The 23,581-nt window shown below is 29.0% G+C and overlaps 1 protein-coding gene across 1 annotated transcript; it reads left to right on the top strand.

Moving 5' to 3' along the window:
* The first annotated feature begins 1,629 nt into the window (after positions 1-1,629).
* LOC111808723 (uncharacterized) lies at positions 1,630-3,039 on the top strand. Its single transcript, XM_087116695.1, has one exon. It carries the CDS (start codon positions 2,026-2,028, stop codon positions 2,851-2,853), a length of 828 nt encoding a protein of 275 aa, XP_086972821.1. The 5' UTR covers positions 1,630-2,025; the 3' UTR covers positions 2,854-3,039.
* The last annotated feature ends 20,542 nt before the right edge of the window (positions 3,040-23,581 follow it).

The raw sequence follows: 23,581 nt of genomic DNA, 5'->3' as shown, positions 1-23,581 counted from the left end.
ATTCTTAAAATTAGAGGTAATTTAATAGGTCTATTTTCGACGGTTCATACATCTTTATTTTTAAAATATGTAGATATTTATTTCGACAGACAATTGACTGATATAATTATTGAGTTTGACTTAATTGAGTCAGTGATGATATTTTAACATAGGCGAGACATGAAAAAGACAAAATGGAGAAAGCAACGCCCTCGAAATCGATAAATTTTAAATAAAATCTTAACCTAAATGGATATATTTATTTAAATTTGAGATTTAAATCAATAAAAATTAAAAATTTATAGTTAAAATTGATAAGGTTTATATTCATAAAATTAAAAATTTATGGCTAAAATTAATATAACTATTCGGTTTACCATTTTTCCTCTGATCCAATTTGATTTTTTTTTTTTTGAGTTTAATATATATATATATATATATCTTTTTTTTTTTTTTTGTCCCAAATAATTTGGATAGATTTTTCAATAGTTTTTCTTAATCAATTTTTTTTATTATTAAAAAATAAAGTTATTATATAACATTTGAAATTAATCATATCATCTACCAAACATTTAATTTGAATTATTTAAATTAATATTCACGTGGGGTTGTAGAGTGCACCCTAATTAATATGGCTTTCTATGATGAAGCCTAGTGGTGACAAAATTAATGACAATAATAATAATCCACATTTTACCCTTCACTTTTCACGATTAAACTTAGGTTAAAAATTATCAACAATTTCACACCAAAACTAAATTTAATCGATATATTTTTTTAATTTGTAACAATTTAATCTCTACAATGAAAAATCTTATAGTCGTTCTAAGTTTTTTCTTGATCATCCGATTCACACAACCTAACTCAGTAGTTTATACTATCAAATTCCTCTAACCACCCTCAAATCATTAGCGTCATGTGATTCTAGCTCGTTTGAGTATTCTAACCTAACAATAAATCACAAGGGGGAATTATTTTTTTAAGAACGTAAACATACATAGCAGCCGATATTGTCCTCTTTAGGCTTTCGCTTTTGGAGTTCTCCTCAAGGTTTTTAAAACGCGTCTGCTAGGAATAAGTTTTCACACCCTTAGAATGTTTTGTTCTACTCTCCAACGAATGTGGGGTCTCACAATTCACCATCATTCGGGACTCAGCGTCCTCTTTGGCACTCGTTTCTCTTTCCAATCGATTTGGGATCTCACAATCCACCTCCTTTCAACCTAAGCCCTATATGCGAATAAATACGTTAATTTGATGTGTAACCACTCCTATACTTGAACATAGCATCACACCAGCATCAGTTACACCTATTGAAACCAGTAGACATTTATACTCGAAGAGTCACTCTCATACGTGAATGAGTACATCAATTTGATGTGTAACGAACGTCATATTTGAACAACCATATCCCGTTAAACTAAGAGTAGAAAAATTGAATTTCATTAAAAGTATAAGGGTAAAAGAGGAAATAAAAGATTATAGTACGAATAAGCTGCATATGTGTGGTACTTTGGTATAAAAGGAAATATGAAATGAAATCATAGTATTTTCCTTTATTAATGAGAAAATCGAATCTTAGCCTATTTATAGCATCGCATTCAAAACTTATTCGGTAAAATTTTTTTAATAGTCGTTGTAAATAAAAAAGAAAAATAATAATAATAATAATAATAAAAATGGTCATGAAACCCCTCTCCGGCTCGCTAGGATTCTTCTTTTTGTAGCCTTTCGGTGCTTAATTTCAACACCTTTCATTCTCTTTGCTTCACTTTCTGTCCTCGTAATTCACACATTTTTGTTGTTCTTCAAATTTCGATTTCGCAGTTCAGACGCATTTTCCTGTTCTCACTCTTCAATCCTCACAATGCCGATTTTCTCCACAGGAAAAGGCTGAGAAATCAAAGGCAAAAAGGCTGCAGGTTCGGACTCTTTTGTTCCCCAAATTCGAATCACAAATTCGTTTTCCCACCATTTCTGTTTTCAATCTGCTGCTGTTCAGTCCTGATTTGAATTTGATTTGGATTTGGATTTGGCTAAGCTCTAATGCTAATGGCGATCGAAGTTTGCTCTGAGATTTCTACTGTAGGTATCAGTCCTCGAATCTCGTTTTCGCATGATCTGAACCAGGCCGATTTGTTGCCTTCTTCTTCTGATTGCAATCGCGAGCGTTTGGACTTGTCTCTTCTCGAATCCGACTTCGATTTCTGCATCGGCAATCTTCTTAGGCAAGATCTCTCCTCCGCCGACGAACTTTTCTCCAATGGCAAAATTCTCCCCGTCGAAATCAAGAAATCGATCGAGCCAAACAGAGAAGTTCTTAAACCTATCCAATCTCCTCCTCCTTCTCCAGTTCCTCCCGATCCTGCCAGAAATTCTGTCTCCTCCGAGAAGAAGAGCCTCAAAGAGCTTCTCTCCGCCAGTTTCGATGCCGATGAGAAACCGCAATCCAAATCCTTCTGGCAGTTCAAGCGAAGCAGTAGTCTAAATTGCGAAAGCTCCAAGAGTAGGAGTTTGATTCGATCCTTGCATTTCCTCTCGAGAAGCAACTCCACTGGTTCGGCTTTGAATCCGAAATCGCAATCGACTTCGAAGGATCCTCAGAGACCGAATTTGCAGAAACAGCCTTCGATTTCGAGTAGTAGAAGATCATCCACATCCACATCCATTTCTTCATCCGCAAACTCGTATTTCGCAAATTTGTCCTCTCAAAAGCCTTCAGTGAGGAAGAATTCGGGACCGAACAATGGCAACGGAGTTCGAATCAGTCCTTTTCTCAATCTTCCTCCGCCATACATTTCCAAAGTAACTGTAAGTTTTTTCGGATTCGGTTCTCTGTTTTGCAATGGTAAGATTAAAAAGAAGAAGAAATGAAAAAAAAAAAAAAAAAAAACCACCTCTCGATTGTTTGTTCATAAAATTATTCCTGCTCGGAACTGAATCTTCAAGTACAGATTTAGATTGATTTCATGTGTGTATGATTTCTGTTTCTCAAGCATGTGATCAGTCTCAGCAAACTGAGACAATCAGAGAAATTGCATTATATTATTTTGAAACGAACATGGAGGAATTGAAACTGGATAAATCTTTGAGACTGTAAAAGAAACAGTGATGTTCTTGTTAGAGCAAAAAAGGAACAGTCAAAAGGGTTCAACTTAGAAGACACAAAAACAAGTAGCAATGCCATTCTCATGGCCATAGAACCTATCTCTCTTTTCTTCTTCTTCTTCTTCTTCTTCTTCTTCTTCTTCTTCTTCTTCTTCTTCTTCTTCTTCTTCTTCTTCTTCTTCTTCTTCTTCTTCTTCTTCTTCTTCTTCTTCTTCTTCTTTTTTTTTTTTTTTGTGGTTAGGCATCACGACTTTTCACACTCCTTTTCTCGAACAAAGTATATTATAGAGTCTCCTTCGAGCCTATGAGCCCTCGAACAGTCTCCCGTTAATTGAGGCTTGACTCCTCGGAAGTCCTTAAACAAAGTACACCATTTGTGACTACACCCCTGAGACTCACAATTTTTTGTTCCACATTTCATGATTTTGTTGACATGACTAAGTTTAGGGCGTTTAGGGTGTTTAGGGCATGGATCTGCTAGCATGTTAGGAATCACTATTCCACGTTAAGACTTATAAGAACGTAGATATATTCCTTAAACACGATCATTTCTTAAATTAGCAAGTATGACTCCCTCCGAACAATCCTCAATATCTTTCTCTCATTTCCCAGTTGGTTCTTTCTTTTCTCATTTTCTTTTTCAATAATTAATCATCCTATTGTTTTAATGATTGAGCCTTCTTTCTTTTCGTTTTTTATGCCTCATCATAATTTTATGTCCAATCATCCCCGGTAATAATTGGTTTCAACCAGTTTGTTCTTAAAGAATTGGTAAATGCAAAAGTGAGTTTGAAAGGGGTAATGGGCATTCAAATTAGGGTCCCTTTAACTTTAGCTTTAACTTTGTCTTTATTATTTTTTAGATGGTAATGAGACAATTAAAGGCATATTTGTATTACATCATTTCTAACTCTCATTTGTGTCACATTCTATACTGAAAAGATTCTTTTGTTTCTCCCCACAACTATCCTTACAAATCTATTGGCTTCTTTTTGTGTATTTTATTATTATTTGTATATGAAAACAAACAGACCAATGTTGATTGGATACGATGTGTTTCGATGTCTAGAGATCATATGCATGAATCTATGTGAGGCTGTTGTCATTGTCCATATCAACAAAAAAAAAAAAAAAAAAAAAAAACTCCTTGCTTCCTTATGTGTGTGTGGAAGATTAGGTAAAAACATTTTATATTAAAATTGCATGGATTTAAATGTTCATATGCTTGCAAACATGTTAAAAACATAATTGAAACGAAAAAAAAAAAAAAAAAACATCTCACAAGGTTCAAAGATGAAGATGCTACTAATTTATAACAATAGAATAAATGTGGAAAATATCTAGTGTCACTTCATTGAATGACCTCTCATTTGATGTCGTCAATTCATGTATGAGACCTATTGTCTTTAACTAGAAAATGATAAATAAGTGACTCTTCTAAAAAAAATTCATCAACGATAAACTTTTTTGGAATTCGAGACCCAAAAATGAAACTATTGTAACAACGATCAAATAGGAGATTCCAATGATCGAGAACAAAGCAACTGATAACGAGAAGGGTACAAAATTGAAAGAGAAAAAAAAAAAAAAACAAAATAAACATTAAAATAGAGGAGGCTTTAATGATTTTGAATATGAATGTCACCTCTCAAGTGTACTTATTCAAAATTAAATACATTTTCTACTTTTTGAATCTTCAAAATTAAATACATTTTCTACTTTTTGAATCTTCAAAATTAAATACATTTTCTACTTTTTGAATCTAGAAATCTTACTATCTTTTGTTTGAGATTAAATTAATAAAAATATTATTTTTAAAACCAATCATCTGTAAAACATTTTTTTTAACCCCATTCAAAATAAAATTAAAAAATCATTGATATTTTACTTAAAAATTATCTTATACTTTGAAAACCAATTTAGAAGATATATTAAATTTTTAAAAAATTCAATAATATTATTAAACTAAAAAATATATTTTTACCAAACACATCAATTTTTAAAAGAAATTAATACAACGCTAACACTCTCCTAAAAATATTTTAAAAATTAGTAGTAAGTAAAAAAAAAGAAAAGTCATTATCATTATGTAATTTAATAATTCTAAAATAACAGGAAAAAAATAATAACAATAATACTAACCATTTATGAGATGTTGTGGAGGACTTCAAATTTTTGTGTCCACAAAATCGATAATCACGATTTCCATAATATTATAAAAGGTGATAAATTTGAATGGTAGAGCTTAATTTTCTAAATAAATAAGATATCATAAATAAAATTTTACAAATAACCTATAAAAATTTCAAAATGAAAAAAAAAAGTTAGATATTAATTTGAGCTCAAATTATAAATACACTAATTGGTGGAATACTTACATATTCATTGAAAATCATTTGTTTGTTATAGGATTAACACGTATTTTGTAATTGTTTATTACGTGTTATAAGATAATTATATGATTATGCATGTTTTTATCGTGATGATATGACTATGTGCATGAGTTTCGAGAACCACAAGTTGAAATGTTATAAAGTACGTAACAAATGTATTTATTATGTTTGTTAGCTTTATAAAGAATGTATGTCATAGTAACATGAAGGTATTGTATACATCATCCTACCATTTTATAGGAGGTCTCATGCATGTTGTATGTATATTGAATTAATTTTGTACCCAAAATGATTTGAAGTTCTATTTATTTCCGATGTTTTTTTCTCTCACCGTCGTAGAAAGATTGAAGAACAAAAAATATTATAAGATATCTCAATATATATTTAATTAAATTTGAGTCTCAAATATATATTTTTATTTAATGTACATTAATTATTTTAATATTTAAGGTATCAAATACCATAAATATATCTAACATACTAAATACTCAACATTAATTTCAAGATTCGAAATAAATAAATAAATAAATAAATAAATAAATAAATATATATATATATATATATATATATATATATTTTAAATATTAAATATTAATTTGAACATTATTTAATAAAAGTGGTATGGACTATCAAATAATTAGATTGGGTCTCGAGATTGAAATGGGCTGAGCTGGCCAATATTCGAACAACGTTTTAGACTCAGCTTCGAACTAGATTATTAAATAGTCCAAATTAATTTAATTAAAGAAACCCAAATAATCTCATTCCTAAATTGATAAGGATAATTCAAATCCTATAAATTGGAATGATATTTATTACTCATTCTGATTTGAGTTGGCTTGAAATTTTTTTTTGTTTGAGTTCGACTAAAATTTGATCAAAGAAGGAAATGACGACTCAAACTAGCGTCGATAAGAATTTGGAGGCACCACCGTCGCCACCACTACACTGGGAGAAACATAAATACCGGAAGATTATTAGCTGCAAAGATCCTAGTTTTATGGCTTCAGAGTTTCAACAAGCTCCAGTTTCGGCACTCGACATGGCGTTGTCTCGAAAATCATTGTCCAAACACGAATCAGTTGCATTGAAGATAGAAGAGGAGAACCAAGCAATAGAGGAGGAGAAGGATACAAAATTAAAAGAGAAAAAAAATACTAAAACATTCAAATCGAAGAGGCTTCAATCAAAGAATATGGCTTTGAATATGAATGTGACGCTCTCCAAATCTGAGATCGAGGAGGATTTTTTAAAGATGACGGGTAAAAAGCCACCGTTAAGGACTAAGAAGAGGCCTGCAGCTATTCAACGAGATGTAGAGGTACCTTCGTCTTCCTTCACTATTCAAAATAAAAAAATATTATAAATTTTTTTTTTATGAATTTTCAATTATCATATAAATTAAATTATATTTTAAAAAGATTAAAAATTGATAATACTCTTATTTTATTTTATAGGACGTATATCTGGGTATGCAGTTGAAAGAGATCTCAAGTGATAGGTACAAAGTTACTAATTGGTGGAAGTAAAGAATTATTTGTGTAATAATTTATTTTGATTCAAAATTATATTACAAGTCAAAGTTTGACGGTAGAAGTTTTTTCATTTGATGTTTTATGATTTTATTAAATTTTTAACGATAATTATGACTTATTTTAACTTGTTTATTTTTATGTTCGATAGCATATATTTTAGTTTACATGAAAATATAATAATATAAATTTTTATTGAGATAATGTTTTTGAAATGATATACTAAATGGTTATCTAAACAAATTTAAATTTAGAAAATTTAAATTTCAAAACATTACCAAATTATTTTTTAATAAATCAACCTAGTCTAGAATAGTAATAGATGTCTAGAATAGTAATATTTAGAAAATTTGAAAATATTACAAGATTATTTTTTAATAAATCACCTCTTTTAATTATATATATTCTGTCTCCTTATTCTTTAACTGATCTTGATCCTCTACCTACTTACTCATGAACTTTTGACTGATTGAACTCCTTGTACGATATTCCCTGAGCTACTGAACCTGACGAGTGGGTAAAAGAGATGAATGAGACTTTATAGTGAAAACAAGCAAGTCAAGACTGAACGCCGTCCGATCTTTGATCTTCTCCTCCTGATCCTATTTCTTCTTTCTTCTTCTCCTTCACCTTTAATGAGACTTCACAGTCAGGAAAGACTCAACATTAATAGATGTCTAGTAATAAATAAAAGTTAAAAAAAGGTTATATTTTATTTATTAATATCAATAAACTCATCCTTGGAACGCTTGCAAACTCATTGAATATTGTTGTGCTTAATAGTATTAAAAAAATAGTAATTATGTTTTCAGCGAAATCACTGGATAATGCGAAGATTCTGACAGGTGCTGGAATTTCAACGCATTCTCGTATTCTCGCATTCTCAAATTTTTCTACATCCACGGGGTGGTAACTAATCACTGTAACCAAAATGTTTACAAATGTATTTTTCACACTTTCACACTAAAAAGTCTCACCTACAAAATTCTCCAAAATTGCCTCTAAGCAAATGCAAAATGACATTGACTCCATATCTCATTTGTAATGTTATATAAACCTTTATATAGGCATAACAATATTAATACTTTGAATCATTTGATTCTATGATCCTATCAATATAAGAGATAGAACCAACTATGTAATAGCCTAAAAAATAAACAAATAAAAAAAACCAATAAATAAATAACTAAAAATAATTACTTAAAAAATAAAATAAATAAAATAAAACTTACTATCCTCTTCCTACTTCCTACTAACCTCTCTCCATTCTCCCTCTTTAACCACTAACACAATATCACAATATCACAGTTGCTAATAAACACAAAATCTACCAGTAAAATAGCTGATGCAGATTTATTGGAAGAGATTTTAATCTGTTATTACTGTAAATTCTATTTCAGATTTACTCTTATGGTTATAAAAAATTAATTTAGATAAGATCTTCTTCTTTTTATCTAATATTTTAATATTTTAATATTTTAATAATGTCATAATCAAATCTCATTTTTCCTTATCCAATTAATTAAATTTTGGTTGACAGTTCTATAAATCTAAGTTCTATAAATCTAAGATGAGTAGACAAACAATCCATTCTATTGATCAATAATACCTGTTTAGAAAATAAATATGAGTAGAAATATCTGTTTAGAAAATAAATATGTGTAGAAGTAATATTGTTTAGAGAATGAGAATCTATTTACACAATCAGAAGATTGGTGAACAGACTTTAAAATAAATATGGGTAGAAGTAATATCTGTTTAGAGAATGAAAATCTATTTACACAATCAGAAGATTGGTGAACAGACTTTACAAATAAAATCGAAAATATTAGAAGACAAGAAACTTCATTAAAATCTGTGTAATAACAATATATTACCTGTAATAATAGAAAATAAGATGTTTAGTGAAAATAACATTATATCTATATATTGGTCTCCAACTTCAGCTCATTCTATACTACTCTAAATCAGCTGCCTATCGAGTTCATCTCCTACAAAAAATTCATCACAAACCCACGTTAAAATCATCTATTTTATGCGATAACTTAATTAATTATTCTCATGCTTTTGATTATCATCAAATACATTAAAACCAATTCTTGTTTTTTTTTTAATTAATTTTTTCGAGTAAGCTCATGACATAATTACTTTTATTTTATTTATTTATTATGTAACGACCCGAAATTTTCTACTTAATTTAAGGTCGCTACTGTATACATACCATAAACATTCAATGCAGAAGACTTCATTTAAATTCCATAAAACATAACCTTTATCTTAAAACACAGTCATGGACTTACGTGTTTCGAAAACATCTTTAAAACGACACAACAAAAGACTAAATAAAATGAATAAGAGTTTAAGTTTAAAAAAAAAAAACATTCTATTCTAGCCTAAGACTAAGAAAATAAATACCACTACCCTATGCATGTGTCATGGTCTCGAGTTGCAATGCCGTCGTCAGCCGTACAGGAATGCCTTGCGTTAACCTGAAAAATGTAATAGCACATGACTTGAGTATTTAAAGAAATACTCACTAAGTGACCCCACTATTGGGGTTAAATGCAACAATCACATGCAATGAAATGATGGGACCTATCTTTCGTTTCGTTTCGTTTTTCCTAGGTGTAATCCTAACAGGTAATCGTGGACGTGTACCATATACTCTACACGCAGCTCATACGTGCGAGTATGGGCTCATCAGCTAGTTCGCACACCGCTGGGCCACTGTCCCTAGCCGGTGGGCATGCTCTGGGAGCCCTTATACCGGGACCCGTTAAAACTAGAACCGTCACGACAGCGCTATGCAGAGCATAACGATCGTTGTCCTGCCATTAGATGTACGCGTCCGTACCCTCGTGATGGGATAGGGGTATCCCCCCAAATGCATGAACACACAATATGCATGAGGTCCCGCTAGTCCTACAGTTATCATTAATGAACATAACCCCATGTCACGTTTTCATGCTTACATGTCATTCTCATTCTCATTTCGTTACATATCATACATATTCCTAGCGGGGTTATGTTTCGTGCAATTTACCGTATTTCATGTCATACAATTCATGCAGTTACATTCAAATATTCATACAAACAAGCCATAATCGTTCAAGGGTCACACGTCGTCACATGCATAACATATCACCTCAAGCAGCATACATAATATACATTCACGTTCACATAACTACATACTTAAGCACAATAATCTAGCATACAATGTATCATATCATAACCAAGTCATAACGTAAACACTTCATAGTCATATCGTTCTCTAACTTACCATAGCCTTAACGTTCTTATACCTATCACAGACATATCATTACGTAACGTACCTTAGTCATATCGTCACAAGAACGTACCCTAACGCTATCGTTCTATCAATCTATCACAAACCTATCCTTTTCTACCCATAACCTAACCGTATTCTTTCATCAATCTCTCCTATCCGTAGCACTCCGGTATGTAATCTAACTCTAACGTTTCATGAACGTATCTTACTCCTATCGTTACATTTCGTTTTGTGCATCCTTCTCATATCCTATCTCAAACATATCATTGAGCACATCGTACCATAATTATTATCAGACAACCCACATATTATAACATAACATAACATATAGGAAGCATATCGATCCACACAGAATTCACACATATCAATATATATGACACGTGCAGAACCACAGGGCACATGTCAACATCAAATATAACCATGCCGATAGTAAGGTCACTTACCTGGTAAGCTTAGGCTGATGTTCCGTCGTTATCCTTAATGAAAGTCCAATGAAATCCAAGTCAACCTATGTGAGCCCATGACATCAGTTTCAAATTTAACTTTCTACAAAATTGTTTCTCTAATTTATGTTAACCAATGTGTTATACTTCATGCGAACGTTAGAGTCTTGAACGTTAGAGTCTTTGCTTGAGTTAGGTCTTGAAATATTTATATATGTTTGTTATAGTATTATTTTCATACAAACTATTTAATACTCATTAAAATTTCTCAGATATTCTATTTTCTCTGATGGTGTTTAATACCCTTTTAACATTTTCCAAATAATTTTCAATTATATTCACAGTCTTCCCTCCATTTTCCTTCTTTTAATTATCTCTTTGTTTGAGGATGACTTTTAATATCAGTAAATAAATAAAAAGAAAACTATTGACCTCTTTAGATGCACTATCTCTTTCTAGCAAAATATCTTTCTACCAAAATATCTCTTACTAGCAAAACTTAATCGGAACCTTTTTGTGCTTGTTTTTGCAAGCGAGAAGAAGTTCTGATCAGTTAAATCGGTTTAATCCTTTCTTTTTATTTTTATTTGTTACTTTTTCAATTAGGTTATCAATTACTTCTGGCCAATTTAATGATTCTATTTTGTTTCTGATATCTTTCTAATAAAATTGCTAAATAAAACAAAATAATTGGATAAAAGAAAAGGAGATCATCTCAAATCTCTCTCCCATGTAAATCTTGATCATCTCTTCAACTCATCTCCTATAAATTTGACGAGGCATGTCTGTTTTCTCAGAGATTTTTTTTCATTGCTGTTTCATTTTCCAGAAATTGTGAGGTGTGTTGAGGAGAGATTATTGAGGAAGTAACTTACAGGAGAGAAATAGGGAATAATGGTTTTTTTTTATTTACTTATTTATTAATATTATTATTATTATTATTATTTACATAATAATAATTTTTATTTGTTTATTTATTTATTTTTGGGCTATTACATATTATCATTCCCAAACTCATCTTTTTCCAATTTAATCACATAACCAGATATTTAAAATTTGAAAATAATATTCAAAACAACTGGGAGAGAAAGTCTAGAGAAAGAAAGTTGGATAGAGAAAGAAAAATTCATAATTTTTTTGTTTAGGATATTTTATTTAAAATTTATTATAAATAATTTAGGAAAATCATAAATAAAATCCAATTAGATTTAAGTTATTGTTGTTTTTTTTTTTTTTTTTAAATTTGAAAATGAATAATAATTCAATTAGAAATAGGATTTATTTTTTGATATAAATAAACAAATTTAAAATTAAATTAAAGCGTATTTTCTTCATTATTATTTCATATTTGTAAATATTATAGGGATAGATTTCAATTTTAAATAAAATATATAATGTAAACTTACTCAATAAATAAATCTAAATTATTTACTATAAAGATTAAAGGGAAAAAGTAGTCTTAATATGTTTATTATTTCCTATTTTAAACATTATGTGGGGTCTATTAAAGGAACCAACTAACATGTTATAGTAAATTGTCTCGACAGACATGTCAGTATTTGTATCAGAAAGGTTGGTTGGGTTAGGGTCGTTGGCTAGATCATGATGACATTAATAATTAAGATATTAGCTCAAATGAGTTAAACAATGTGATATCGACTATCGAGTTAGTCATGATATATAAATTATAGAGACTGAAAACAGATGAGTTGAGTAATGTAAATTCAATCGTAGAGATAGGCTCTTTGAAGACCTCAAAGAAGTCGACGAGTTTTATTCATAATATTCTTTTGATCGATGTTCTGTTAAAGGAACCAACTAACATGTTATAGTAACTTGTCTCGACAGACATGTCAGTATTTGTATCAGAAAGGCTGGTTGTGTTAGGGTCGTTGGCTAGATCATGATGACATTAATAATTAAGATATTAGTTCAAATGAGTTAAACAATGTGATATCAACTATCGAGTTAGTCATGATATATAAATTAACAATGTGACACCAACATATACCTGTTTCATTTTATTATTTTGTTTAGTTTCTTTTATATAATTAGAATAACCCTCGTATAATTATTAATACATTTTATATTATATTTAAATTTTAAAACATATTCTAAATTCGAAGATATTTAATTTATATATCATAATTTATCTATTTGTTGCAATATTATTATATCATAATTTATATATTTCTTATTTTTATAATAATTTAGGACTCTCTAAAGTCACGTATAAGTAAGCCTATTTCAATTAAAATATATTTATATATATTTTTTTGGTTATATACAATACCTTTAAACTAATTTTTGTTTATTTAATTTTATGACTTATCCTTATATTGTTGTTACTCCAACCAATTCTCATGAAATATGGTACTTAGTTGTTTTTAGTTCTATGACAAAATTGGTTAATATGTTACCTCCTTATTTTTATTGAATTTGTTTTTTTGTTTTTAATAATTATAGATTGATTTGTGTTTATTTGTGAACTTTTTAATATATTTGATTGTATCCCAATAATTATAAATTGTGGATAAATAAAACTTAAAAAAAATTGACAACCCAACTCGAAAATAGAGGGTTGGGTCGAGTTGGGTTGTGAAAAGTTTCGGGTTGGGTTGGGTTATCAATCCAACCAACCCGAACTTTTGGGTTGGGTAAAAAAAATCCCTCAACCCATCTCACCCCGACCATGTACACCCCTAGGAAATATAGTTTATAATGTAAACTTACTAAATAAATCTAAATCATTTATAGGGAAAATATAGTCTTAATATGTTTATTATTTCATATTTGTAAACGTTATAGGGATAGATTTGCATGGATTTGAGGTAAGGGACTACATGATGGTAGATACACGAGATCACTGCTCGTATATTTATATTGATAGGTTACAATGTGGAGTCTGTTAAAGGGAACCAATTAACATTTTATAGTAAATTGTCTCGACAGACATGTCAATATTTGTATCAGAAAGGTTGGTGGTGTTAGGATAGTTGGCTAGGTCATGATGACATTAATAATTAAGATATGAGCTCAAATGAGTCAAGCAATGTGATATCGATCATTGAGTTAGTCATGATATATAAATTACAGAGACAGAAGACAGATGAGTTGAGTAATGTAAATTCAATCGTAGAGATAGGCTCTTTGAAGACCTCAAAGAAGTCGACGAGTTTTATTCATAATATGCAGATATGATACAGATTTATAGATTTTGGTCTGTTATTACAGTAAATCTTATCTCACAATTACTTTTGCTTTAGAGTCATGGTTATAAAAAATTAATTTAGGATATCTGCTTTCCTTTATCCAATATTTCATCAGGTAATAATCAAATCTCATTTTCTATGGATTAGATTTTTGTTGGCAGTTCTATAAATCTAAGAGAGAAGACAAACAATCCATTCACCAATAATATCTGTTTAGAAAATAAATATGAGTAAGGAATAATATCGGTTTAGAGAATGAAAATCTATTTATACAATTAGAAGATTGAGGAAAGATTGGGTGAACAGAATTTAAAAATAAAATTGAAAATACAGAAGACAAGAAACTCCATTAAATTTTTGCAGTAACAATATATTCCTTGTAATAATAGAAAATAAGATGTTGAAAATAGCATTATATCTATATATATTGGTCTCCAACTTTAGCTCATTCTATACTACTCTAATCAGCTGTCTATCAAGTTCATCTCCTACAAAAATTCATCACGAACTCACATTAAAATCATCTATTTGATGCGATAACTTTAATTAATTATTCTCATGCTTTTCACTATCATCAAACAAAACACATTAAAACTAATTATTGTTTTTTTTAATCAATTGTTTCGAGTAAACAAAACACATTAAACATTATATTTACGATAAAGATTACAGGGAAAATATAGTATTTTTATTATTTTATATTTTAAACATTATGTGGGGTCCCTAAACGAATCAATTAACATGTTACAGTAAATTGTCTCATAGAGATCAGTATTTATATTAGAAAGGTTGGTTGTATTAGGGTCGTTGGCAAGATCATGATGACATTAATAATTAAGATATTGCTCAAATAAGTTAAACAATGTGATATCAATGTTATATCGACTGTCGAGTTAGTCATGATATATAAATTATAGAGACTGAAGATAGATGGGTTGAGGAATGTAAATTCAATTGTTGAGATAGGGTCTTTGATGACCTCAAAGAAGCGACGAGTTTTATTCATAATATTCTTTTGATTGATGTTCTACAATTAAGAATTTAGGTTACACTAATTATTTTGGTGGAAAAAAAATGTATAATTACAAAAACAATAATGAGCACTTTAATGGTACTTTGTTTGAAATACATATATATAAATATCATAGGAGAATGATTCAAAATCGGGATGCCCAAACAAGCCCGTTTACCAACTAGCCATGTCACATCTCTTTGTTTCTAAACCATCATTAATATCACATTAATATGGCAATAAAAGTTCTTCATTTGAGGGTAGCTAGAGTGTTCTTTGAACGATGAAAGAATACAAGTCAAGCTATCTTAATATATTTAGATTGCAATATATTATACGAAAATAACTATCCATTTGAAATTCTATTTCAAAAAAATTATAAATGAATTAAGTATAAGATTCGATGAAGGAAAGTCGAAGATTTAACCTATACGTAGATAAGTAAGAATGTTTGATTAATCCACCACACCTAAATGGTGTGAAAGTTATCTTATTTATAATCAAATAAATTACAAGGATATGAAAATAGTAATAAATGGAAATAACAATAAATGGAAAGATACCTATGGTAATAAGACAAATATTAGATATTTGCCTTATAATAAAATATCAAATATAATATATATGGTAAACTATAATTTATTACTAAATATCCTTTACACCCCACCACAAGCTGAGTGTCGAATTTGAACGAACGTGAAGCTTGGATCTGAAAAATTCAAAGAGGTTGAGAAACACTTTTTGTGAAGATGTCAACAACCTAGTTCAGAGGAGGTGTAGAGAAATACTTTCTTGGCCATCGAAAATTGCAGAGGGATCGCCGCTCAGCGGCGATGCTGGCTTGGATTCGGCAAGAATATGTCTAATCCATGAAGAGGGATTGTCGCTTAGCGACGATGCTGCCTTGGCTCTAGTGAGAATATGTCTAACCCCAAGAAGTAGAAGGGGAAACCTAGAGCAAGGGACAAAGACAATGTTAAAGCCGGAAGAGTCGCCACATTGGGCGAAGGAGTCAATTTTGGCGAGAAGGGCGGAGGCAACTTGGTTGGCGAAGAGGCCAGTGCGGCGCCCAGATTCTAAAGGTAAATCTTTGCATAAGGTTGATGGGCTTGTCGAGGATCTGTATATTTCCGAAGAGAACGCTGATGAAAATCCTAAGATTAGGTTTATGTGAAGGATGAAGGATGAAAAAAAAATTGGGAAGAAAATGAAAGAGGCTATGTTTGGAAAAGGTGAGGTTGTATGTACAGAGTATGGCGAAGGATGATTTGGAGTCAAAAGGGTGGAGCCTAAGAATAATCAATTGGCTCTGCATGTGGCAGCCATGACGACTGCCCCTGCGGCGTCAAAGCCAGTGGTGGTGGAGAAGAACAATAGAAGATTTCAAAAGCCATTGAAAAAAAAGATCATGGGCTTTCATACCATAAGAATGTTTGATTAATCCACCACACTTAAATGATGTGAAAGTTATCTTATTTATAATCAAATAAATTACAAGGATATGGAAATAATAATAAATGGAAAGATACTTATTGTAATAAGAAAAATATTAGATATTTGCCTTATAATAAAATATCAAATATAATATATACCGTGAACTATAATTATAAGGATAGGCAAAACCTAGAAGGTTGAAATTGACCGTATGGATTGACCTCCAAAGTCGTACATTGTGTCAACCTCTTAAGCTAACCTCTTTAAGTTAAGTAACAATATTTTCATAAACTTTCAAAAGAAACGTTAAAAATATTAAAAATTTGTAGTGAGAAAGAAAAGGGTGATTATATTTGTAATGTTTAATTATGTTTAAATAGAAAATTGAAACTTAAAAAAAAAATCGAAATATAAAAAGAAAGAAATGAATGAAAAAAGGGCAACATAATTTAATAATTCTAAAATTACAAAAAAAAAAAAAAAAATAATAAATAAATAAATTATGAAGTGTTCGACATGTATTATTGCAATTTTTTTTTGTACAAAAAAAATTTAGAGCTCAAATTATGAATTCAGTAATAGTTGGAACACTCACAAACTTATTAAAAATTATTGGGTTTGTTATATGATTAACACTGTGGTTGTTTATTACATGTTATAAGATAATTATATGATTATGCATGTTTTTATTGTGATGATATGACTATGTGCATGAGTTTCGAGAACCATAAATTGAAATGTTATAAAGTATGTAAAAAATGTCTTTATTATGTTTGTTAGCTCTATAAAGAAGGTATGTCATGGTAACATGAAGGTATTGTATACATCATCCTACCCTTTTAGAGGAGGTATCATGCATGTTCTATGTATATTGAATTAATTTTGTACACAAAATGATTTCAAGTCTTATTTATTTTCGATATTTCTTTCCCTATTGTTGTAGTAAGATTGAAAACAACCGATATTATAAGATATCTCAAAATATATATATATATATATATATATATATATATATATATATATAATATTTAAAATATTAAATATTAATTTGAACCTTATTTAATAAGAGTGGTTTGGACTATCCAAATAATTAGGTTGGGTCTCTTGAAATGGGCCGAGCTGGCCAATATTTGAGGAACTTTTTAGACTCAGCTTCCAACTATGGTTATTAAATAGTCCAAATTAATTTAATAAAAGAAACCCAACTAATCCCATTCCTAAATTGATAAGGATAATTCAAATTCTATAAATTCGAATGCTATTTATTACTCGTCTTCATTTGAGTTCGCTTCAATTTTTTTTTTGATTCGACTAAAATTTGATCAAAGAAGTAAATGACGACTCAAACTAGCGTCGATAAGAATTTGGAGGCACCACCGTCGCCACCACTACACTGGAAGAAACATAAATACCGGAAGATTATTAGCTGCAAAGATCCTAGTTTTATGGCTTTAGAGTTTCAACGAGCCCCAATTTCGGCGCACGACATGACGTCGTCTCGAAAAGCATTGTCCATACACGAATCAGTTGCATTCAAGATAGAAGAGGAGAACAAAGCAATATTGGAGGAGAATGATACAAAATTAAAAGAGAAAAAAATTAGTAAAACATTCAAATCAAGGAGGCTTCAATCAAAGAATATGGCTTTGAATATGAATGTGACGCTCTCCAAATTTGAGATCGAGGAGGATTTTTTTAAAGATGACGGGTAAAAAGCCACCGTTAAGGACTAAGAAGAGGCCTGCAGCTATTCAAGGAGATGTAGAGGTACCTTCGTCTTCCTTCCTTATTCAAAATAAGAAAATATTATTAAAAAAAATTACGATAATTTACGATTATCATATAAATTAAATTATATTTTAAAAAGATTAGTAAACAATACTCTTATTTTATTCTACAGGAGGTATATCTTGGTATACAGTTGAAAGAGATTTCAAGTAATAGATACCACGTTACTTATGGCTCGAAGTAAATAATTATTAATGTAATAATCTTTTAGTTCAAAACTGTATTACAAGCTTGATAGTAGAAATTCTTTCCTTTGATGTTTTATGATTTTATTAAATTTTTAATGAGATGATTATGACTCATTTTAATTATTTGAAAACTGTTATCTAAAAAAATTTAGATTTCAAAATATCACTTAAATCAATCTTTGTATACCTAACATAATAACAGATAAAATAGTTAAATAAATGTTCTAATTTTTTTTTTTTATTATTAATATCAATATATAGTGAAATTGGACCGCGTCCATGATGCTGAACTTAGGAATGTTCAACCAGATCAAGCTTAGAGATACCAATTTGGACTTAAATTATATAAACGTTGGAACACGTATGCACTGATTGATTATTGTTGTAATAGTATAAAAAAAATAGTAATTATGTTTTCAGCGCAATCGCTGGATAATGCGAGGATTCCAACGAGCATTGGAATTTCAACGCATTTTCGCATTCTCAATTTTTTTTTAATATCCACGGGTAATAACCAATCACTATAACAAAAATGTTTACAGGTATATTTCTCACACTTTCATGTCACAAAGTCTCACCTACAAAATTTCTCCAAATTGCCTCTAAGCAAATACAAAATGACACTGACTGCACGTCTCATTAGAATGTTAGATAAACCCTTATAGGCATAGCAATACTAATACTCATACATGAATCATCTGATTCACGTACGAACCAAATGTGTAATAGCAAAAGAAAAAAACAAAAAAACAAAAAAACAAAAAAACAAATAAAAATAATTATAAAAAAAAATATACGTCAAAATATTAATAATAATAAATAAATAAATAACTAAATGATTATTTAAAAAATAAAATAAAATAAAATAAAACTTACCCACCCCTTTCCACTAACCTCTCATCTCGACCCCATTCTCTCTCCTCAACCCACGACACAATATCAGTTAGTCAGAAAAATGTCAGATTTGAAAAAATGTAAAAGGGTTTTCAACTGATGCAGATATGATATAGATTTATTTAAGAAAGATTTTGGTCTGTTATTACCGTATATCCTATCTCAAATTTTCTTTTCTAGTCATTGTTATAAGAAATTAATTTAGAATCCAGATGTTCCTTCCTTTATCCAATATTTTATTTTACGGGAGCATGTAATAATTAAATTTCATTATCCAATATTTTAGCATCTAATAATCAAATCTCATCTTTTCATATCTGTTTAGAAAATGAAAATCTATTTATACAATCAGAAGTGAGGAGGGAAGATTAGGAAAGATTTATTAAAAATAAAATCGAAAATACCAGAGTACAAGAAAGTCCATTAAATTTTGTCCAGTAACAATATATTTCCTCTAATAATAGAAAATAAGATGTATTGTGAAAATATCATTATATCTATATATTGGTTTCCAACTTCAGCTCATTCTATACTACTCTAGATCAACTGTCTATCGAGTTCATCTCCTACAAAAATTCATCACGAACACACGTTAAAATCATCTATTTGATGCGATAACTTAATTAATTATTCTCATGCTTTTCATTATCATCAAACAAAACACATTAAACAATTCTTGTTTTTTTTAATTAATTGTTTCGAGTAAGCTCATGATATAATTACTTCAATATAATTACTTCATATACGTTATTAGTTAATTATTTTATTTATTTAATATCATTAAGAACTTATTTTTTTCTATTTAATCACATAAGTCAACAAGATATTTAAGATTTGAAAATAATATTCAAACAACTGCCAATTTTATAAGAGAGAAAGTCAAGAGAGGAAAGCTGAAAGGGAAAAAAAATTCATAATTTTTGTTTAGAATATTTTTTTTAAAATTTATTATAAATAATTTATAAATAAGTAATTTTGAAAAATCATAAATAAAATCCAACTAAAATTAACTTAGCTGTGTGGTATCTAGGGATTTGAATTTTAAAGGAAATATTAGAGGTGTACATTCAACCCGACAACCCGACAATCGGACCAATTTAACTCAAACTATAAGAGTTGGGTTGGATTAGCATTTCGAGTAGGGTTTGATTCATTTTTCTGAATCCGAACTGAATTGGTTCGGTTTTGAGTTCGTGGAACAAAATCTTCGAGTTGACCCGAGCCAAATAAAAATATATAAAATATATTAAGAATCCTCCCATATTAATAAGTTTGCCAGAGTGATACTATGGCCGTTTAAGGAGACTCACGTTTGAGTTCAACACCAACATATGTCTCAAGTTCAACGCGAATATATATATATATTTCTTTTTATTATTCATATAATTATTAATATATTTTATATTATTTTTAAATTTTAAAGCATATTCTAAATTCTAATGTATTTATTGTATTTGTTGTAATATCATTATATCCTAATTTATATATATTTTTATTTTTATAATAGTTCATATAATAGTTCATAAGTTCAAGTAAACATATTTCAATTAAAATATATCTATATATTTTTTATTTTTGTCCTATACAATAGTTTAAAGTAGGTTAATATGTTATCATTTTCCCTCGTTTTTACTGAATTTGTTTTTTTTTTTTTTTTATAATAATTATAGATTGATTTGGGTTTATTTGTGAACTTTTAATATATTTTATCTAAGATTATATCCCAATAAAATTATAAATGGTGGATAAATAAAATTTAAAAAAAAAATTTGGCAACCCAACCGAAAAATAGAGGGTTGAGTTGTTACCAATCCAACCAACGCGAACTTTTGGGATGAGTAAAAAAAATCCGTCAACCCGCCCCACCCCGACCATGTACACCGTAGGAAATATAGTTTATAATGTAAACTTAATAAATAAGTCTAAATCATTTATAGGGAAAATATAGTTTTAATATGTTTATTATTTCATATTTGTAAAGATTTGCATGGGTTTGAGGTAAGGGACTATATGATGGTAGATGCACGAGATCACTGCTTATATATTTATATTGATAAGTTACAATGTGGGGTCGGTTAAAGAAGTAAATTGTCTCGACAGACATGTCAGTAGTTGTATTAGAAAGGTTGGTAGTGTTAGGGTCGTTAGCTAGGTCATGATGACATTACTAATTAAGATATGAGCTCAAATGAGTCAAACAATGTGATATCAACTGTCGAGTTAGTCATGATATATAAATTACAGAGACGGAAGACAGATGAGTTGAGTAGTGTAAATTCAATTGTTGAGATAGGCTCTTTGATGACCTCAAAAAAGTCGACCAATTTTATTATTTTGGTGAAAAAATATGTATAATTACAAAAACAATGATGAATACTTTGTTTGAAGTATATATAGAAATATCACTGAGGTAATGATTCAAAATCGGGATGCCCATACAAACCCATTTACAAACTAGCCATGTCACATCTTTTTGTCTCTAAACCATAATTAATACCACATTAATACGGCAATAAAAGTTCTTAATTTGAGGGTAGCTAGAGTCTTCTTTGAACCATCTATATGCCAAACTATATAATATATTTAGATTACAAATATATTATACGAAAATGACTATCCATTTAAAATTCTATTTCAAAAAATTCATAAATAAACAAGTCTAAGATCCGAAGAAGGAAAGTCTAAGATTTAACCTATACGTGGATCAGGATAGGCCAAATCTAGAGCGTTGAGATTGACCTCCTAAGTCGTGCATTGTGTCAACCTCTCAAGCCAAGCTCTAGATCAACAAGCTTCCTTAGTCATCGTTCTCCAAAGCAAGGGAAAGTTGGTCGATATAAAACTCTTTGTATTGAGATCAAGTTCATTCGGTCAATCCAAGCCCGTAGGGCCTTACGACCTAGACCAAGAATTCTAACTTCATACGAAATTAGAAATTTCATGTCAAAATTGGATATAAATGGAAAGACGAGGCCATAATTTGATTTATTTAATACTTTTTTTATTCTAAAGAAATTCCTTCCCCATTTTTTAATATAAATTTGAATTAAAATGGCATGAGAAAAAGATGGGTTGATTCAAGAATATTCCCAAAAATAAATAATTTTCATTAATTTTAGGTTTTTTAGTTGGAAACGCATAAATTCTATCTACGTTAAGTTTAGAATATTTCCAAATATATTCATTATTTTTAAATTTTATTCCAATATAGATTTGGAGTCAAAATTTGAGAATCCATTCCAATTTCGATATTGCGTAGGAAAATAAAAAATACTTTTTTTTTTTAATTTTTTATTTATTATTATCTTTTTTTTTATCATTTCAATCAAATTCAAGAATTTACAATGTTTTTAAAATTATTATATTTATAAATGAACTTTTTTAACCTTAAATTTATACCTTATAGCTAATTTTGATGGGTCAAAGGAATCTTTTATTTATTTATTCATTATATAATTTAAATATTTTAAGCAGTTCAACTTTAATATTATTTAACTAATTTTGTTCCAAATCAAATTTAAACTAATAATAAATATTAATTTTAACTAATTTTAGACCATTAAAATCGACAAAATAAAAGAATCAAAATGGTATTTTAATTTCTTTTATTATTTTTACTAAAACTAAAATAATAATAATAATTTTTTAAAATTTAGAAATTTAATTTACAATATATATATATATATATATATATATATATATATATATATATATATATATATATATTGTAACAATTGATTTAATTTCTGTAATTCAAAATATTTTAATTAGATTCTGACCAGAGTTTTAATTATTGTTCACAAAAAACAAAATATTAATTTAGAAAAATAGAAATGAATATAATTGGATGTGTATTAGATAAAATTCAAATTTAGTTGGGAGACTATTTTAATAAATAATTCTAAAGAGTATACATTTATTGAATTTATTTAATTGAGCATACTAAAAATCAAGAAATTAAATTTAAATATAAGATATTAGGTAAACTCTAAATATTTAATATCGTTTATTAATAATTATATGATACGATTTTGATTTAAATTTAAATGTTCATATTTTTTTATTTTAAATTAGGCTCATTTTGATTAATTAATTTTATAAATTAATTGGCACAAAAGTGTGATTAAAAATTCGTTTAAAATAACTATAAATTTAGGGCAAAGCTTAATACTTTAATCTTGGAGGATGATTAAAATAGAAAACAAATTCAGAAGGTGATTTGACGGAATTACCCCTACGTCCGAACGTTAAAACCATCCGGTCCGTCTCTCTGTCTTTCTCTCTCAACGGGTATAAACTTGGGTGGTTT

The sequence above is a fragment of the Cucurbita pepo genome, chromosome 13, assembly GCF_057944985.1.
Source record: "Cucurbita pepo subsp. pepo isolate OVF chromosome 13, ASM5794498v1, whole genome shotgun sequence".
Taxonomy (NCBI): domain Eukaryota; kingdom Viridiplantae; phylum Streptophyta; class Magnoliopsida; order Cucurbitales; family Cucurbitaceae; genus Cucurbita; species Cucurbita pepo.
This window is presented reverse-complemented; position numbering and strand designations above follow the sequence as displayed.